The sequence below is a fragment of the Myotis daubentonii genome, chromosome 1 (genome assembly GCF_963259705.1).
Source record: "Myotis daubentonii chromosome 1, mMyoDau2.1, whole genome shotgun sequence".
Lineage (NCBI taxonomy): Eukaryota > Metazoa > Chordata > Mammalia > Chiroptera > Vespertilionidae > Myotis > Myotis daubentonii.
In genome coordinates this window covers 27,726,435-27,742,042 of record NC_081840.1, presented here as the reverse complement: position 1 = coordinate 27,742,042, position 15,608 = coordinate 27,726,435, and the positions used below count along the sequence as shown (strand labels likewise).

Sequence of the window (15,608 nt, the reverse complement as noted above, 5' to 3'; positions counted from 1 at the left end):
GCCCGAGCTCCATCCTTTCCAAGAAATGACCCCATAGCGTGGCCAGATGACTTAATTTTCCACATGTGCCCTCTCCATAAAGGTCCCGGCTAATCCTGGCAGCACCTTCCCACCATCATGGACAAACACAGCATTTCGCCAGCATTCGCTGGCATTTCCTTTGTGGTTGTGGCTTTGTAACCTGTGGGGCACCAGGAGTTCCTGGAAAATCACGGGAAAATAGAATTCTGACGCGTGGAATCTAATCAGTCCCCATGGATTTCAGAGATTCCTTCTCTTGAGTGGTTCCTAGAAGTGGCAGATCGGGCGATTGTTGGGCAACAGATTCCTGCTGGAGCTTAGGTCAGAAAAAAAATCGTTTTCCAGCAATAATAGGTCAAGATCAGACTAGAAAGAATGCTGCTCTGTAAGTCAATAGACCTGGTTTTAGTCCCAGCTGTGCCAGGAACGGACCGGGGCAAGGCATTTCACCCCTCAGGCCTCCGTGTCAAAGTACGTCAGGGGTCGGTCCGCAGACTTTTTCCATAAAGGGCCAGATCGCAAATGTGATTGGCTTGTGGGCCACATGACCTCTGTTGCAACTGCTCAACTCTGCCGTGGTAGTGTGAACGCCGCCCTTGGCCACGTATAAGTGAATGGGCATAGCTGGGTTTCAGTACACTTCGTTTCCAAAAATAGGCAGGCAAAGGGGGTCCGGGGAGGGGTAGTGGGGGCCGGGACAAGCAGAAGGCTGGGTTTGGCCTGTGGGCCCGTTTGCAAGCCCCTCACCCAGATGACCTTAACGTAAGGTCCTTCCAGCTCTGCAGTTGTGAGTCGAGTGGGACATTTCCATATCCCCATCTCATTTGCGCAGACACCCTTGTTTGGAGCTTATGTCCATCATACCTTCATGAGGTAGTTTTTCCCCAGCAGTGTAACCAAAGTCGTTACTGCTGGTCTCTAGCTACTCCAGAACAGCCCGCATCTCCGTGCATTTAGGTCAGGGCACTGTGCTCGCTGTAGAGCTGGTTGAGCACCTGGGCCTCAGGCATCGTGCTGGGCCCTTGTGACTTCATGCCACAGTGCTCCAGGAGGGAGCTGGGCCATCCCCGGCCTGGAGGTGACATGCAGGCCCGAGGGTCGGGTGCCCACAGCAGATGAGCCTCCGAGGCAGAATCAAGGCCCCCAAGCCTGCCTTCCCTTCTAGCCTGGGCTGCTGTGCTTTCGAGACAAACCTCACTTTTCTGTCACCTTCTGTACTCTCTTGATTATTTTGAGGGAATGGTGGTTCTCATGTGCTAATTCGGCTTTATTTTCTGTTTTTAACTGCAAAGATAATACACGAGTCTAGTAAAAAATGTAGAAAGCCCAGAAGAGGATAAAAAGACATTTTTCCTCTGTCCCCAATCCTTCCTTCCCACTCCTCCCTGTTAGCCGCTGTTCATTGTGAACGTGTCTTGTGCAGCGAAGCACAGCATCCTGTCTTCATGTTTATTTCTCCCTTATTTGTGGAAATTTGGTGATTTTCAGTGTTGCGTTTTTTGCCTTTGGTGCTTTATCAAATGGCAACGGACGATTCCTGAGCAGGGGGTGTATTAGTTCAGTAGTATGTACATTTAAAACGTTGACAGATATTCTCAAATTGCTCCCCAAAAGACTTAGCTGGTTCGTGTCAGAAGGATCATTTTCCAACATTTTTGATAATTTGGGATAATATTAAACGTTTAAATTGTGTTAGTCTGATAGAGGAAAATGCTGTCTCACTTTTGTCAGATTTCTTAAAATGATGATGGAGACTGAACAGCTTTTTCATGGGTTTTGTTGCCTCCTTTTTCTGTTGATTTCCTGTTCATATCCTTTGGGTTGTTTATTCCAAATTAGACCTTTGTATGTGTTGCAAATCATCCTCCAGTTGGTTTTTTGATTTTGTCTAAAGGGATTCTTTTCGTTTTTGGCCAGATAGTAATTTATCGTGATGGTATAGATTTATTAGCCCTTTCCTTCATGACTTTTTGGGATTTCTCTATGCTTTGGAAGGCTTTTCCCGCTTTAAGAATATTAAACATATTCATAAGTGAATTTATTTTTTTCTATTAGGGCACCCTGTACAGTCGCCTGATATTTCTTCGCAGGGTTTCCCGCCTTGAATTATTCACTAAAACAGTGACTTGTCATTAACTGAAGGTCCTCTCTTTCTTGTAGAAGCAGATGAGAGCTGAGGAAGCAAAGATTGTTCAAGAAAAAGCTGCAAAGATCAAGGAATGGGTGACCCTAAAGTTAGCAGAGGTGAGCCACACACTCTTCCCCAGAGCCTGGAATGGACATGAGTTGCCCGCGCCCCTCAGCCTTTTCCTGCCTCCTGTGTGAGGGGCCTTGACCGATCTTCATTTTGTTAACCATGTGCCCTTCATTCAGCCCCAATGCTGACACCCTCCACTTCACTTTCCCCTTCCTCTGTGCGGCTGGCTTCCCAGAGCTGCCGAGTCGCTTTGTGCTGTAAGTTTGGGGGAAAGGAATGAGCCTCACTTCTGTAGTCACATCTGTTCCCACTGAGGAGCACACGCGGTCCTCACCGTCCGCTCTCTCCACTTTCTCCTCTGTCCTCTCCAGTCCTTTTCATGTTTAAAAATATACTAAGTTGTACCATTGCAGCTGGGTTTCCAGCGTAAATTGTAGTGGCATTAAGTACTTTCACAACCATCTCCACAGTCTGTTTCCAAAACGTTTCAGCGCCCCAAATAGAAACTCAGTACCCATTCAACACTAACTCCATTCTCTCTTCCCTCCGCCTCCCAGCCCCTGACAGGCCCGGTTCTACTTTCCACTACTTCGTAGTTCACCACTTGCTATAGCTTTGTTTAGGAAACTCGGGACTAGAAGCTACATTGCTGCTAACAGAACAAACAAACAACAGAACAGAAACAATAAAAAAACCTCTTTCTAAACACAAGGAAAAGGAATTAAGGTTTGGAAAAAGATGGAAGCTCATTTGTTCCCCTCTGTCCTGACACATGTGGCCACACCTGTAGCAGGTCATCTGTCCCCTTCTGTGGACACACATCTCAGGTCGCCTGCTAGGCTATAAGTTCTTGGGGACAGACCTGATGATTGCACAGCCCTGACCTCTTGCTAAAAGGCATGCTGGATTTCATTTAAAAGAAATGCATCCTTAGCCATTTGGCTCAGTGGATAGAGCGTTGGCCTGTGGACCGAAGAGTCCCTGGTTCAATTCTGTTCAAGGGCACAAACTCAGTGGCAGGCTCCTCCCTGGCCCAGGCCCTGGTGAGGGCTCGTGCAGGAGGCAACCAGTGGATGTGTTTCTCGCACATCAATATTTCCTTCTCACTTCCACTCTCTCTAAAATCAATGGAAAAATATCCTAGGATGAGAATTAAAAAAGAAAAAAAATTTTTTTTAAGAAATGCAGCAACCACGAAGGTGGATCTCATAGACATCGTGTTGTTCAAAAGAAGCCTGACACAGAAGTACATGCTGTATAATTCCATTTGTATAAAGTTCAAAAACGGGTCCAACAAATCCATATGGCCTTAGCTGTTCGGCTCAGTGGGATGGAGCTTTGGCCTGCAGACTGAAGGGCCCTGGTCACGGGCACGTACCTCGGTTGCAGGCTCGATCAGTCCCTGGCCCTGGTTGGGGCATGTGAGGGAGGTGACCAATCTGTGTGTCTCTCTCACATTGATGTTTCTCTCTCTCTATCTCTCCCTCTCCCTTCTACTCTCTCTAAAAATCAATGGAAAAATACTCTCGGATGCAGATTAACAACATTTTTAAGAATCAATATGTGTAAGGATTCATACTTCGATGGTAAAACCCAGAAAGCAGGGCAGTGAGTCTCTTCAACTTAGAAGAATGGTTGTCTCTGGGGAGGGAGGGACGTGTGATTAGAAAAGGCAAGCCCAGGGCTGTTGGAAGTGCTGGAAAATTCCTTAACCTGGATGGTGGTCACATGCGTGTTCGTTTCAGCATCGTTTACGCTGTTCATTGACGTGCTATGCAGTTTTCTCTGTGTGTGTGTTTCACAATTTTAAAAAGCTTAAAAATGAAACTAGGAAGAAAAGGTCAGGGATTGCCAAATGGAATTCTATCCCAAATGAGACTGGTTAGCCCAGAGGGAGGGAGGAGCTCAGGGCAGCACTGTTCTTTTTCAAAGATTTGATCTTTAAAAAGGATTTTAAGCTTATTTTGAATGATATGTCTAAAGCTGTAAGCTGAGTATTCTAAACCTTCCGTTTTCCTTGTGCCCAGCTTGAGATGGAGAACCAGCACTTGAAAAGCTGTAATCAGCGCCTTGTGGAGCAGGTGGCAGCCCTTCAAGAAGCCCTAGAAGGTAAGTGGGCCAGTGTGTGTGTGTGTGTGCACACGTGCCTGCCTCTGTGTGCGTGTTTGTATGTTAGGGTGTGTGCCAGTGTGTGTGCGTGCACCAGGGTATATGTGTGTGCCTGTATGTGTGTGTGTGTGTGTGTGTGCGCGCGCACGCGCGCGTGCTGGTGTGTGTGTGAGTGTGTCGGGGTGTGGGGCTGAATTAAGATTGCTCTTGACATGCCTTCTTTTGCCCCAACGATAGCTCTTCAGATGGCGCTTTCAGAGAATCTGCTGGTGGCCCCCCAGGGAATCCCAGAGCAGGATTCTGTCCCTGCAGGGCCAGGAGCCCAGCTGATGGGGCCGGACAGCGGTGCTCAGGCCCAGGATGCTTTGAAGGCCGCTCTGCCGAGTGAGGACTCTGTCCCTGAAGTGAGAAGCGCCACGGGGGAGTTCGGTTCCATCGTGGTCCGTCCCGGGGGACTGTCAGAGGCCAAGACCCTTCCATCTCGTCTGGGAAGAGAGGGCTCTCCTGGCCAGCTGTGCGCAAAGACCTGCACCCCCGGACATGCCTTGTCTTCCTGGGATGAGGGCCTGGCCACTGCTCAGGGAGGGTCACTCCCTGGGACAAAGACCTCTGCCAGGGAAGGTGGCCCCGGCTGCAGCCTGACCCTCCCGAAGGTGCGGGCTCCCAGCGCCCCCTACGACAGTGTCCAGCTGGCCAAGCGGCACCACAGCCAGCCCCCGGTGGGCCCTGAGCGCTCCAACCACGTAGGGAGCGTGGAGATTGGGACCCTCGCAGCCCTCCCCCACTCCGGCCTTCCCAGGGTGGCGACCCCCTCTGAGCTCGAGGAGGAACCAGAGAAGATGGAGATGGAGGAGCCACCCCCAGCCGGGAGGAAGGAGGAAAGAGAGAGCCAGAAGGTCTCCACAGCTGAGCTGGTGGGAGTGGATTTGGGAGGCAAGCCCCCCACGCCCCCCTTGCACCGGTTTCCATCCTGGGTAAGAGGCCACCTGGGGGCTGGGCGGGGCTGACGATGTGACCAGTGTCCTCACGCACAGCCACACACTGAGCAGGGACGGGGCGGTCCTCCTCGTGGTGCCTCCAGGAGCAGGTTCCACGGGGCCTGCCCAGAGCTCCCAGCCAGCCAGGGGCAGAGCCGGGATCTGGAGTGATTGGGCGGAGGCCAGCTCTCTGTCCGAAGCAAGCGCCTGCCGCCGTGTGCCACTCGCCACGTTGGTGCTGGGTGGGGCTGTGTGCGCGTCTTCTTGTTTGGCCTCTGACTCTTAGAGGTGGTGCAGTGTGGGCGCTAAGGGCAGGGCTTCCGACATCCATCACTCGGGTTGCATCGCTCCCTCTGTGACCGGGGCAAGTGACTAATCCTCGGTGCCTCGGTTTCCCTGTATGTAAAATGGGGATAATGGTACCTGCTTTATCGGGTTCATAGTAATCAGTACTTGCAGTGGTGGGTCATGGGAAGTGGCACCGAAGTGTTGGCCGTTGTTATTTCTGAGCCTCGGCTTCCTTCCTTGTACCACAGGGTAAAACGCTGTGCTGTCGGGGGGGGGGGGGGGGGGGGGCGTGGGGGGGCGCGGGAGACGGCTTCAGAGTCAGGGCTCTGGGTGGGGATACCGATGAGGCAAGACCGCCACGCGCTAATCTTTGTAGAGCTGGGCGATGGGTCCGTGAAGTAGTACTTGATTCTGTTCTCTCCACTTTCGTGTCTCAAGTTTTCCATGAAATGGAAAGGGGGTGGGGATGGACCTCGCTGAGGTGGCACAGGTCCGTGGTGAGGGTGAGATGAGATCGCGGATGTTGAAGGCTGAGCACAGAGCCCGCCACAGGCCAGGACTCCTTGCCTGTCTGTGCAAGGAGTTAGATGCTGTTTTTCTTCACAGATGGGGGAACTGCTCTCCCTGCAGACTGAGTCAGGTGCCCAAGATCACGTAGTAGTTAGCGAGGGCCAGGCTTTAAGTAAGACACGTGGGGCAGTGAGGGTGTCCCAGGAAGGGCCCTGGAGTGGGGCAGATAAATTGGCACCGAGTAGTAAGATTAGGCACAAAAAGGTGCTTCCTCCCAGTGGTGGTGGGCAGGCCCCCAGAGCCCGGCAGCTTCCTGCCTCTTGGGGGACATCGGAGAGTAGCTGTCAGCCTCTCCCTCAGGGTCTGACCCCTGGATGCTGCTGTGATGTGAGGCAGCACCGCAGGGGACGTCTGTCAGGCTCCTGGCAGCACAGGGAATTGTGTGCTGGGGGTGCCCCCCCCCATCACTGCCTGGGAGGCCCACCTCTCAGCACCATCCAGGGTCTCCTTTTGAAATGCTGTTAGTTGGGGCCTCATCCCCCCAGGCTTGTGGGCTGCGTGCATGCATGTGTAGCAGTGATTGCCACAGGGGGGCCTGGATGACTGACACACCTGCTGGGGGAGGGCTAGGAGGTCCACAGGCCGAGGATTGCGGAGCTGTCCCTGAAGCCCCAGGTCCTGGCAGGGCCACAGGAAGGGTGAGGCAGGGACGCAGCAGGTGGACCGGGAGCAAAGGGGCAGGTGGGACAAGGTGGAGAGGCTTTGAAACGGGGGAAGGATCAGGCCAGGCTGGACTGCCATTAGAACCACCCTCCTCTTGGTCACTGTGGTCTTGTAAATACAAATGCTCTTGGAGCCCGAAAGCCCAGGTGGGCAGCGAGGGAGCACTCAGCAAGGGACCAGCGGGCGGGCTTAGCTCCACCCGGCCCTGAGACAGGCTCTCTCCCATCGGCTTCGGAAGCCACAGTGGCCAGGGAGCCCAGCCTTTCTTCTCAGGGGAGACCAACTGGGCAGTGACCATGTGGGGGGGATGGTGGGGGCGGGGGGCGGGCAGGAACCAAGACTGAGGATTACAAGGCCATCCCATCCGAGGGAGTCGGATAATCTTATTTGCCAACTTAGGGTTTGCAGAGCCCTTTTTCTGTGGACCTCCAAAATAACCTTCGTTAGACATGAGACGACCTTCTGTGAAAGACTCCCATTTGCTCAGTGATAGTTGCCTAAATCCCTAAATCATGGCGAACCTGAATTCCTCAAGCTTCGCTTTTTCATCGTCCGCCACCACTGAGAGGAATCATCTTGATGCCTCATTTTACCACTTGGTCCCAATTTATCTGCCCCTCCCCAGTGCCCCTGGTGGGGCACCCTCACTGCCTCACGGTGTCTTCCCTTCCCTTCCCACGCCCTTATCCGGGGATCTCATCCCAGCCGGCCCTCCCCCCCAGGTGCCTCAACCCCTACGGCCCTGCCCCCTGAGCTGACCTTCTCTGGTCCTTGTGACTCACCGGTCACCTGAGGGGGCCTTTGTTGTCTGTTTATCTTGAGTGGAGAAAAGAGATATGCAAAAGAAGGTGGGGCCATGCAGGGGAGAGGCTAGAATTGAGGGTGGGCGTTCCCCATCCACACCCTTGTGCGCCTTGTACGTGGGGTTTTCAGTTGAGTGAGGTACACAGGCTTTGTGGGTGGGACCAAAGCCTGGCCATGATGTGACACTATTACAGTAGAGGAAATATGTCCCAGCTTCCAAACTGACTTACACAAGGTCATGCCCTCGCCTCAGGCTGACTTCCTCGTGGTCAGCACCCCACTTCTGGGGGTGAGAGCCTGAGACCCAAGAGCTGTGAAATGGGTCAGGCCACGGACCCCTCCCCTGGGAGTCTTCCCCCCCCCCACCCCCGCCCCCGGAAGGGAGGGGTCAGAGAGGTGAGAAGCTGTTGGGCACTGGTTATAGTCCAGGCGTTAGATGTTCACATTAATAACTCCATTGGATTCTCACAACAGCCGAGTCTGTTACCCCCATTTCAGGGCTGAGGCCCAGAAATGCCGTAACTCGCCCCATTCTCCCGCCTGTGAGCGGCTGAGCCTGGGTGTGGACGCAGGTCTGGCTGCCCGCAAAGCCATGCTCTTCTCCACACCCAGGAGGGGCTGGGGCGGGTAGCCGTGGGCTCTGACCCTCCTGGGCCCTCTCATTCCAGGAGAGCCGCATCTATGCCGTGGCCACGTCAGGCATGTGTCTCTCGGACATACCTCCCCGAAGTAGTGCCACCTGCTTCGGTGAGTGCCAAGTGGGGTGCCCGTGGTGGGCAGGGTGGGCGTGCGGGGAGGAGAGGCTTCTGGGCAACACCCAGGGCTCTTGTCACCGGGCACCCCATTTCCACTCCCCCCCACCCCCCAACAGGTGAGTTTCAGGTGAAATCACACAGCTGGGGCTGCCTTGGAGAGAAAAGGAAACGGCAGATTCAGCCCATTACCTGCTGGTGGGCATGGCCTTGAACAGTGTTGTAGCCAATCAGAGAGCTGGAGGGGACTTCAGAGGAGGGGTCCCCCAGCCCCGCCTCCTACCTGCACTGCAGTGAAGGCTGTGGGTGGAAGGAGCCCCAGTACCTTGATTTATGTGAGCCCCTGAGAGAGGCCCATCCCCACCACTGTCCCCTGAGTCCCGGGCCAGCCACGGCGTCCCCAGGCTGTGAGCGCCCCGTAGCGCGTGACTGGAACTCGCCTTGGCCAGAGTGGGACTGAAGGCCGTGGCCCTGTCCTGAGATCTGTCCCCAGAGTGCTGTTTCCAGCAACTCCGTCCGCAGCTTTCCTCCTCCTCCCTCTGCCGTCTGTCCCCACACCCCGTCCTGGGCCAGGGCACCGGAGCTCATCTCGTCCCTCTTCCCCACCTCCCCAGGTTCGAGGCCTCCCTCCCTTTCGTCCCCTGGGCCTTTCTCGGGCCTTGTCTACAAGAACTGCACGGTGCCTGTCTACACAGTCCTGAAGGGGGTAAGAAGCTGCTCTCCGAGGACGGGCCCGCCCCCCCCAGGCTCCTTGTCCAGTCAGCGGCTGGAGTGGGGCCCCAGGGTCAGGTTTCTGCACACACACAACTGGGCAAGAAGCGCAGCCCACACCATATGTCATTTTAGTTTTATTATCTCTATCAGACTTTTAGTAGAAAAATTCCACATTTACAAAAATTTGAATAAATATGATTGTGGGCAAAGGAAGAAGTAAAAGGTTAAACTATGCCTGCTCCACCTGCCCGTCCCCCCCCCCCATCTTGTCACACGCGTGTCCTGGAGGGTGGGGCTCCTTTAGAACTTTTTATGTGTTCAAACATACACTCCCATATAAACTCGGTACATCCCCAGACTTTTTAAAACAAAAATCAGATAAAAGTGCAACATGTTTTATATGCATTTTTGTCTCTTTTTATGGTTAGTTTTTGAAATCATAACAATTATACTTCGTAAAGCTTTTTATAGAAGAATAAAAAGCCAAAAGTGGAGCTTCCCCCACATTGCTTTTCCCGAACTCCCAGCCCAGAGGCGGCTGTCATACATGGTCTGGTGTTTACTCTGTCAGGCCCTCCGCTGTGTTCACAGATGCGTTCGCAAATAGGCACTACCTCTCACTTGCACACACATGTGCATGAACACGGGGTCACACTACATGCATTCTACCCCTTGCTTGTTCACCCAGCCGGGTGCCAGGCCTTCCCGCCGTACCTCCCCTTGTAGGGCTGTCCAGTACCCTCGCGCAGGTGCCCACAGCTACCTTAACCTGTCCTCCACTGATGGACAGTTTAGGACACACCTCTGTTTTTCTCTAAAGTAAGTGGTGTGATGAACATCATTGTGCAAATAGCTCTCTGTGCACTTCTATATACGTATCTCCGGAGGACAGAGTGCTAGAGGTGGGCTTTCAGTTTTGACAGGCAGTGCCAAATTGTCTTCTACAAAAACTTCATCCCACCACAGAGAGCCTTTTCCCCCGTTTCACCAGCATCGAGACCAGCAATCTTGGTAAATGTCTGTCAGTGGAGATGGTTTCCTCGTCCCCACACATTGGTGAAGCTCCCGTCCTCACCCTCGGGCTGTGGTGTGGCTCTCTGGCCCCCTAGTGGCAGGGAGTAGGGGTCACAGTGGTTAGGTGTTCAGCTGGGATGGGGCAGCTCTTTTAGGGACCACAGAGGAGGGTGTGCCCCCCTCCCCCACCATCAGCCCAAGGGGAAAGGTCAGGGAGGGACAGTTGTCTGGTGGGTGGCCTGGCTGGGTGGTGGTGTCCTTGTGCCCAGACAGGCTGTGCTGGCCCCCCCTGAGCACCCGGAGCCGAGTGCAGGTCAGGGGGTGGGGATTGTCTTGCAGCCTGAGTGGCATGGGAAGGGCCTGTCTTGCAGAGAGTCACGCAGATCAGCACCGTGCCCTTTGTGGACGAGTCCTCTGGGTCCGATGACGACTGCAGCTCTCAGGCGAGTTTCCAGAGCTCGGTCCCCTGCTCTGAGCCCAGGAAGACCAGTGGACTAGGCAGCCCCCGGGCTATCAAGAGAGGTACGGAGCAGGGGAGCTGAGGGGTGTGGACCACAAGGGGCCCCTCACCTCCTCCCATGGGCAGTCATGCATGGCGTCCCTGCTTGAGCTCTGCCCGTGACCCTCAGCCCCAGACGCGGGGGTCCCGGGTGGGTGAGGCGCTGGGGCTGGCCGGCATGGGACACAGGCCTCGAATCCTCGCCCTGGGCCAGGTGTCTCCATGTCCTCTCTGAGCTCGGAGGGCGACTACGCCATCCCCCCAGATGCCTGCTCCCTGGACAGCGACTACTCAGAGCCTGAACACAAACTACAGCGCACCTCATCCTACTCCACCGAGGGGCTGAGCCTGGGCAGGGTGAGCGGAGGGCGGCCCCACCGCATGGGGCTGAGGAGGGGCAGGGTGAGCGGAGGGCGGCCCCACCGCATGGGGCTGAGGAGGGGCAGGGTGAGCGGAGGGCGGCCCCACCGCATGGGGCTGAGGAGGGGCAGGGTGAGCGGAGGGCGGCCCCACCGCATGGGGCTGAGGAGGGGCAGGGTGAGCGGAGGGCGGCCCCACCGCATGGGGCTGAGGAGGGGCAGGGTGAGCGGAGGGCGGCCCCACCGCATGGGGCTGAGGAGGGGCAGGTGGGAGCTGCCTGCCCGGGACCCTGGCACACTGTGGCCGGCCGAGCCCCAGGGGCTACACATAGTCCCTCGTTTTAGCTCCACGCTGACGCTGGGATGCTGGGAGCTAACGTTTCCTGAGTCCTTACAGTGTGCCAGGCACCGTGCTCCGTGCTTTTCATGTTCTGTCTCAGTGGTCCTCACATCCTCTCAGGATTGTTACCCCATTTTCTGGATGAGAAGCCTGAGGCTCAGAGCCATGCTACTCCGGAGCCAGCAGTAAAGCCAGAGCCGGTCCCCAGCCCTTGCTCCACACCACCGAGCTGCCCTGTCTGCATCTCCCCCGCCCCGAACCCTCCGCCCCAGCCTGATGGATGTGCCCACTGTCCCCCAAACCTCTCCCTTCCCTGCTGCCTCAATGGCCGTCCTCCTCCTCCTGGCTCATCTGTGAGGGAAAGGCTGACCTCAAAGGCCAGTTCAGCCCTTTCCTGAAGGCCCCTCCCCCGGCCAGCCTCTCCCTTGTGCAGCCCCTGACCTGCCACCTGCTCATGGTCAGGTGTGCTCCCCAGCCAGCAGGACTCTCCCCCAGCAGGCCCACCCATGTTTGATGTAGTCCTCTCTGAACCCTTAGCAGGACACAGTGCCCTGAAAATACACACAGTAGGCACTCAGTCTTCTTTTTCTAACTGGTGACAGAGCAGTGACTCACTGGGCCACGTGGGCCTGTGTGACGTCCACACCTCAGTGAGTCCCCCTCTGCACCCTTCCACCCGGCAGGAGTCGCTGGAGAAGTCAGGCTACCTGCTGAAAATGGGCAGCCGGGTGAAGACGTGGAAGAGGCGCTGGTTTGTCCTGCGACAGGGACAGATCCTGTACTACAAGTCCCCGGTGAGACCCTCCTCCCCAGGACTGTCGTCTGAGGGACCCCACCCAGCCCCAGGACTGTGAGGAGAGCTGGAAGAGGGGCAGGTGGCCCATGCCAGAGGGCAGAGGTCTGGCAGGTGGGAGAGGCTTTGAGCCACACACGGACCATGAGGCTGGTCATTGGTTCTCCCAGTGAAGCACTGAGAAGACAGAGGCAATGCTAGATGAGGTGGCTGGACATGCCTTCCTTCAGAAGCCGATTTCTTTTACCCGGTTCTGTAAAAGAACTGTTCTAAAAGGCGAGCCAGCCTGGCCAGTGTGGCTCAGTGGTTGAGCATTGACCCCTGAATCAGGAGGTCACGGTTCTATTCCCGGTGAGGGCACGTGCCCGGTTGCGGGCTTGATCCCCAGTAGGGGGCGTGTAGGAGGCAGCGATCAATGATTCTCATCATTGATGTTTCTATCTCTCCCTCTCCCTTCCTCTCTAAAAAAAATAAAAACATTTTTAATAAAGGAGAGCCCATTGCCTCCTCCCCATCCTTCCTAACACTGTTCGGAATTAGGGAGCTTTGGACATGGGGACTTATTTTGACAGGCCCTCCCTGATTAATAACCAATGTTAATGTTTTAAGGAGGGCAAAAAGGCCTTGTCTCTCGTGCAAATCTCGTTGATTGGCCATGGCTGTCTCGAACACCTTGTTAAGGATTCCGGGCCTGGATTGCTCAATAGGCAGGCATGCTTTGATCGATTAGTAATGTCTGCAGTGGCACTGGCAATGGGAATGGTGACATATGAGCCACTTATTTGCCACACTAGATATAAAGGATGTAGTAGAAAAAATTTAAGGGCTTTATAGCTTAGTAATAACTTGGTGGCTTTGGACCCAATTTTCAAGGCTTGGTCTAAAAAGAGCAAAATCTTATCATTTGTGGCAGCATGGATAGACCTAGAGGGTATTATGCTAAGTCTGTCAGAAAAAGGCAAATACCACATGTTTTCACTTAAATTTGGAATCTAAAGTACAATATAAACGAACAAACAAAGCAGAAACAGACTTAAAGATCCAGAGCACAGACTGATGGTTGCCTGAGTGGAGGGAGTTAGGGGGCCGGGCAAGAAAGGTGAAGGGATTGAGAAGTACAGATTAGTCATTACAAAACAGTCACAGGGTCTACAGCCATACCACCCTGAACGCGCCCGATCTCGTCTGATCTCGGAAGTGAAGCAGGTTCGGGCCTGGTTAGTACTTGGATGGGAGACAAAACAGTCACAGGGATGTAAAGTACAGCCTAGGGCCGTGGTCGGCAAACCGCGGCTCGCGAGCCACACGCGGCTCTTTGGCCCCTTGAGTGCGGCTCTTCCACAAAATACCAGGTGTGGGCGAGCACGTACAGTGCGACGGAAACTTTGTGGCCCGTGCACAGAGGTCGGTATTTTGTGGAAGAGCCACACTCAAGGGGCCAGAGAGCCGCATGTGGCTCGCGAGCCGCGGTTTGCCGAGCCGCAGTTTGCCGACCACTGGCCTGGGGAGAACAGTGATACTGTAATAGCGGTGTGTGGTGCCAGGCGGGGCTGGAAATGTCAGCAGGGCACCTTGTGAGCTCTGTGATTGTCTAACCACTGTGCTGTACACCTGAAACTAACACAAAGTTCTATTGACTGCACAGACAGGCCGCGGTCACGTCGGACTTGACGTACATCGTTACGTCACCATCTCCCATTTATGTATAAAAAAAAAGTTCGGTCATTTCGACATATGTACATAGGTGCTTTATGGTTTTTATTATTTATTTACCACAAGTAAAGGCCAGGAATTGTTATCTTTTTTTTACATTTTTTTTACTGTTTCACTTCATTACTGCTGTGTCTATGCTCCATGTGAGTGACGTAGGTGCTTATGTAGGTGGGTTCCGACGTACGGCTAAATCGTTGAGTCACGCCGTAGGAACGGATCTCCGACGTAGCCCGAGGACCTACTGTATACTGTAATTTAAAGTATTTTTAAAATTTAAAGAAAAAAAAGGAAAGAAATAAAGGCTTAATCTACACTTTTTGAGCTGGGTCCGAGGGACCCATGTCTGACATTGCTCCATTTGGCTAGAACCAGGACGCAGAACACGTTACCCGCCATGCATAGCCCAGGAAAGCGTGGAATCACTTTCTCCTTAGCCATGACCTAGAGCAGCGGTTCTCAACCTGTGGGTCGCGACCCCTTTGGCGGTCGAACGACCCTTTCACAGGGGTCGCCTAAGACCATCCTGCATATCAGATATTTACATTATGATTCATAACAGTAGCAACATTACAGTGATGAAGTAGCAACGAAAATAATGTTATGGTTGGGTCACAACATAAGGAACTGTATTTAAAGGGCCAGAAGGTTGAGAACCACCACTCTAGAGTGAGATCATGCCTTTCTTTACAGAGTGATATCATCCGGAAACCTCAAGGCCAAGTGGAACTGAACTCCCGTTGCCAGATTGTTCGAGAGGAGGGTGCACAGACCTTCCAGGTGAGCAGGGTCCTAACAGCTAGAATCGCAGGCAGAGAGGTGCTGGTTTGGATGTGGCTGTGATGGTTACAGAGGTGGGGCCACACGGGCGTGAGTGAAAGACACTTGGGTGTGACCCTAATTGGTGAGTCCGAGGAAGGACGAGGACACAGAATGTGAGCGTGAAGGAAGGAGAGACAGGGAGAGCGAGACGAGGAGGAAAAGGAGGGGCGAGTACCAGGGTGGGGAGCAGGAAGGCCAGTGGGCGCTGGGGTTTGTGCCACCCAGAGCCAGTTTCTGTTATCCTACCCTCCTGTCTCCCGGCCCCGCCCCGGCCCCCTCCTGGACAGCTCGTCTCGGAGAAGAAAACCTATTACCTGACGGCGGACTCGCCCTGCCTGCTGGAGGAGTGGATCCGGGTGCTGCAGCGGCTGCTGAAGGTCCAGGCCCTTGGGCCGCCAGCCCTGCCTCAGGGGGGCACCAAGCCCACCGTGAAGGGCTGGCTGACTAAGGTATGGCTGCGGCGGGTGGGGGAGGAAGGTGGGCCTTCTGAGAGCCGGGATTCAGGAGCGGGAGTGCCAAGGGCACTGGGTCCCCTCCTGATCCACAGCTCCTCCAGGGATTTCCTCACAGGGATTAGCTGGTTGGCCTCAAACACGGTCTGACCACACAGGGGTGGGGAATGGTTCCCTGGAAACACGGTCGGCTGTTAGAACAACAGCTCTTCTCAAGACTGAGGAATGTGCCCAGCCCTGACTGGTTTGGCTCAGTGGATAGAGTGTTGGCCTGTGGACTGAAGGGTCCCAGGTTCGATTCTGGTCAGGGGCATGTACCTGGGTTGCGGGCACATCCCCAGGAGAAGGTGTGCAGGAGGCGGCTGATCGATGTTTCTCTCTCATCGATGTTTCTAACTCTCTATCTCTCTCCCTTCCTCTCTGTAAAAAAATCAACAAAATATATATTTTTAAAAAACATATAATAGTCCAGGCCTGCCCTGAAGACTTTTTAGTTAGGGCTCTTCTGGTTGCAAAGAGTAGAG

The 15,608-nt window shown here is 54.4% G+C and overlaps 1 protein-coding gene across 1 annotated transcript in view; it reads left to right on the top strand.

Moving 5' to 3' along the window:
* The window catches only part of PLEKHH1 (pleckstrin homology, MyTH4 and FERM domain containing H1), a 53,528-nt gene that overhangs the window by 23,942 nt on the left and 13,978 nt on the right, over nucleotides 1-15,608 (top strand). Inside the window, exons 5-14 of the mRNA XM_059692866.1 lie at nucleotides 2,182-2,265; nucleotides 4,246-4,327; nucleotides 4,565-5,301; nucleotides 8,298-8,376; nucleotides 8,996-9,087; nucleotides 10,481-10,631; nucleotides 10,823-10,965; nucleotides 11,991-12,101; nucleotides 14,504-14,590; nucleotides 14,920-15,081. Coding sequence (XP_059548849.1) covers nucleotides 2,182-2,265; nucleotides 4,246-4,327; nucleotides 4,565-5,301; nucleotides 8,298-8,376; nucleotides 8,996-9,087; nucleotides 10,481-10,631; nucleotides 10,823-10,965; nucleotides 11,991-12,101; nucleotides 14,504-14,590; nucleotides 14,920-15,081 — 1,728 coding nt within the window. The remainder of the gene's footprint in view (nucleotides 1-2,181; nucleotides 2,266-4,245; nucleotides 4,328-4,564; nucleotides 5,302-8,297; nucleotides 8,377-8,995; nucleotides 9,088-10,480; nucleotides 10,632-10,822; nucleotides 10,966-11,990; nucleotides 12,102-14,503; nucleotides 14,591-14,919; nucleotides 15,082-15,608) is intronic.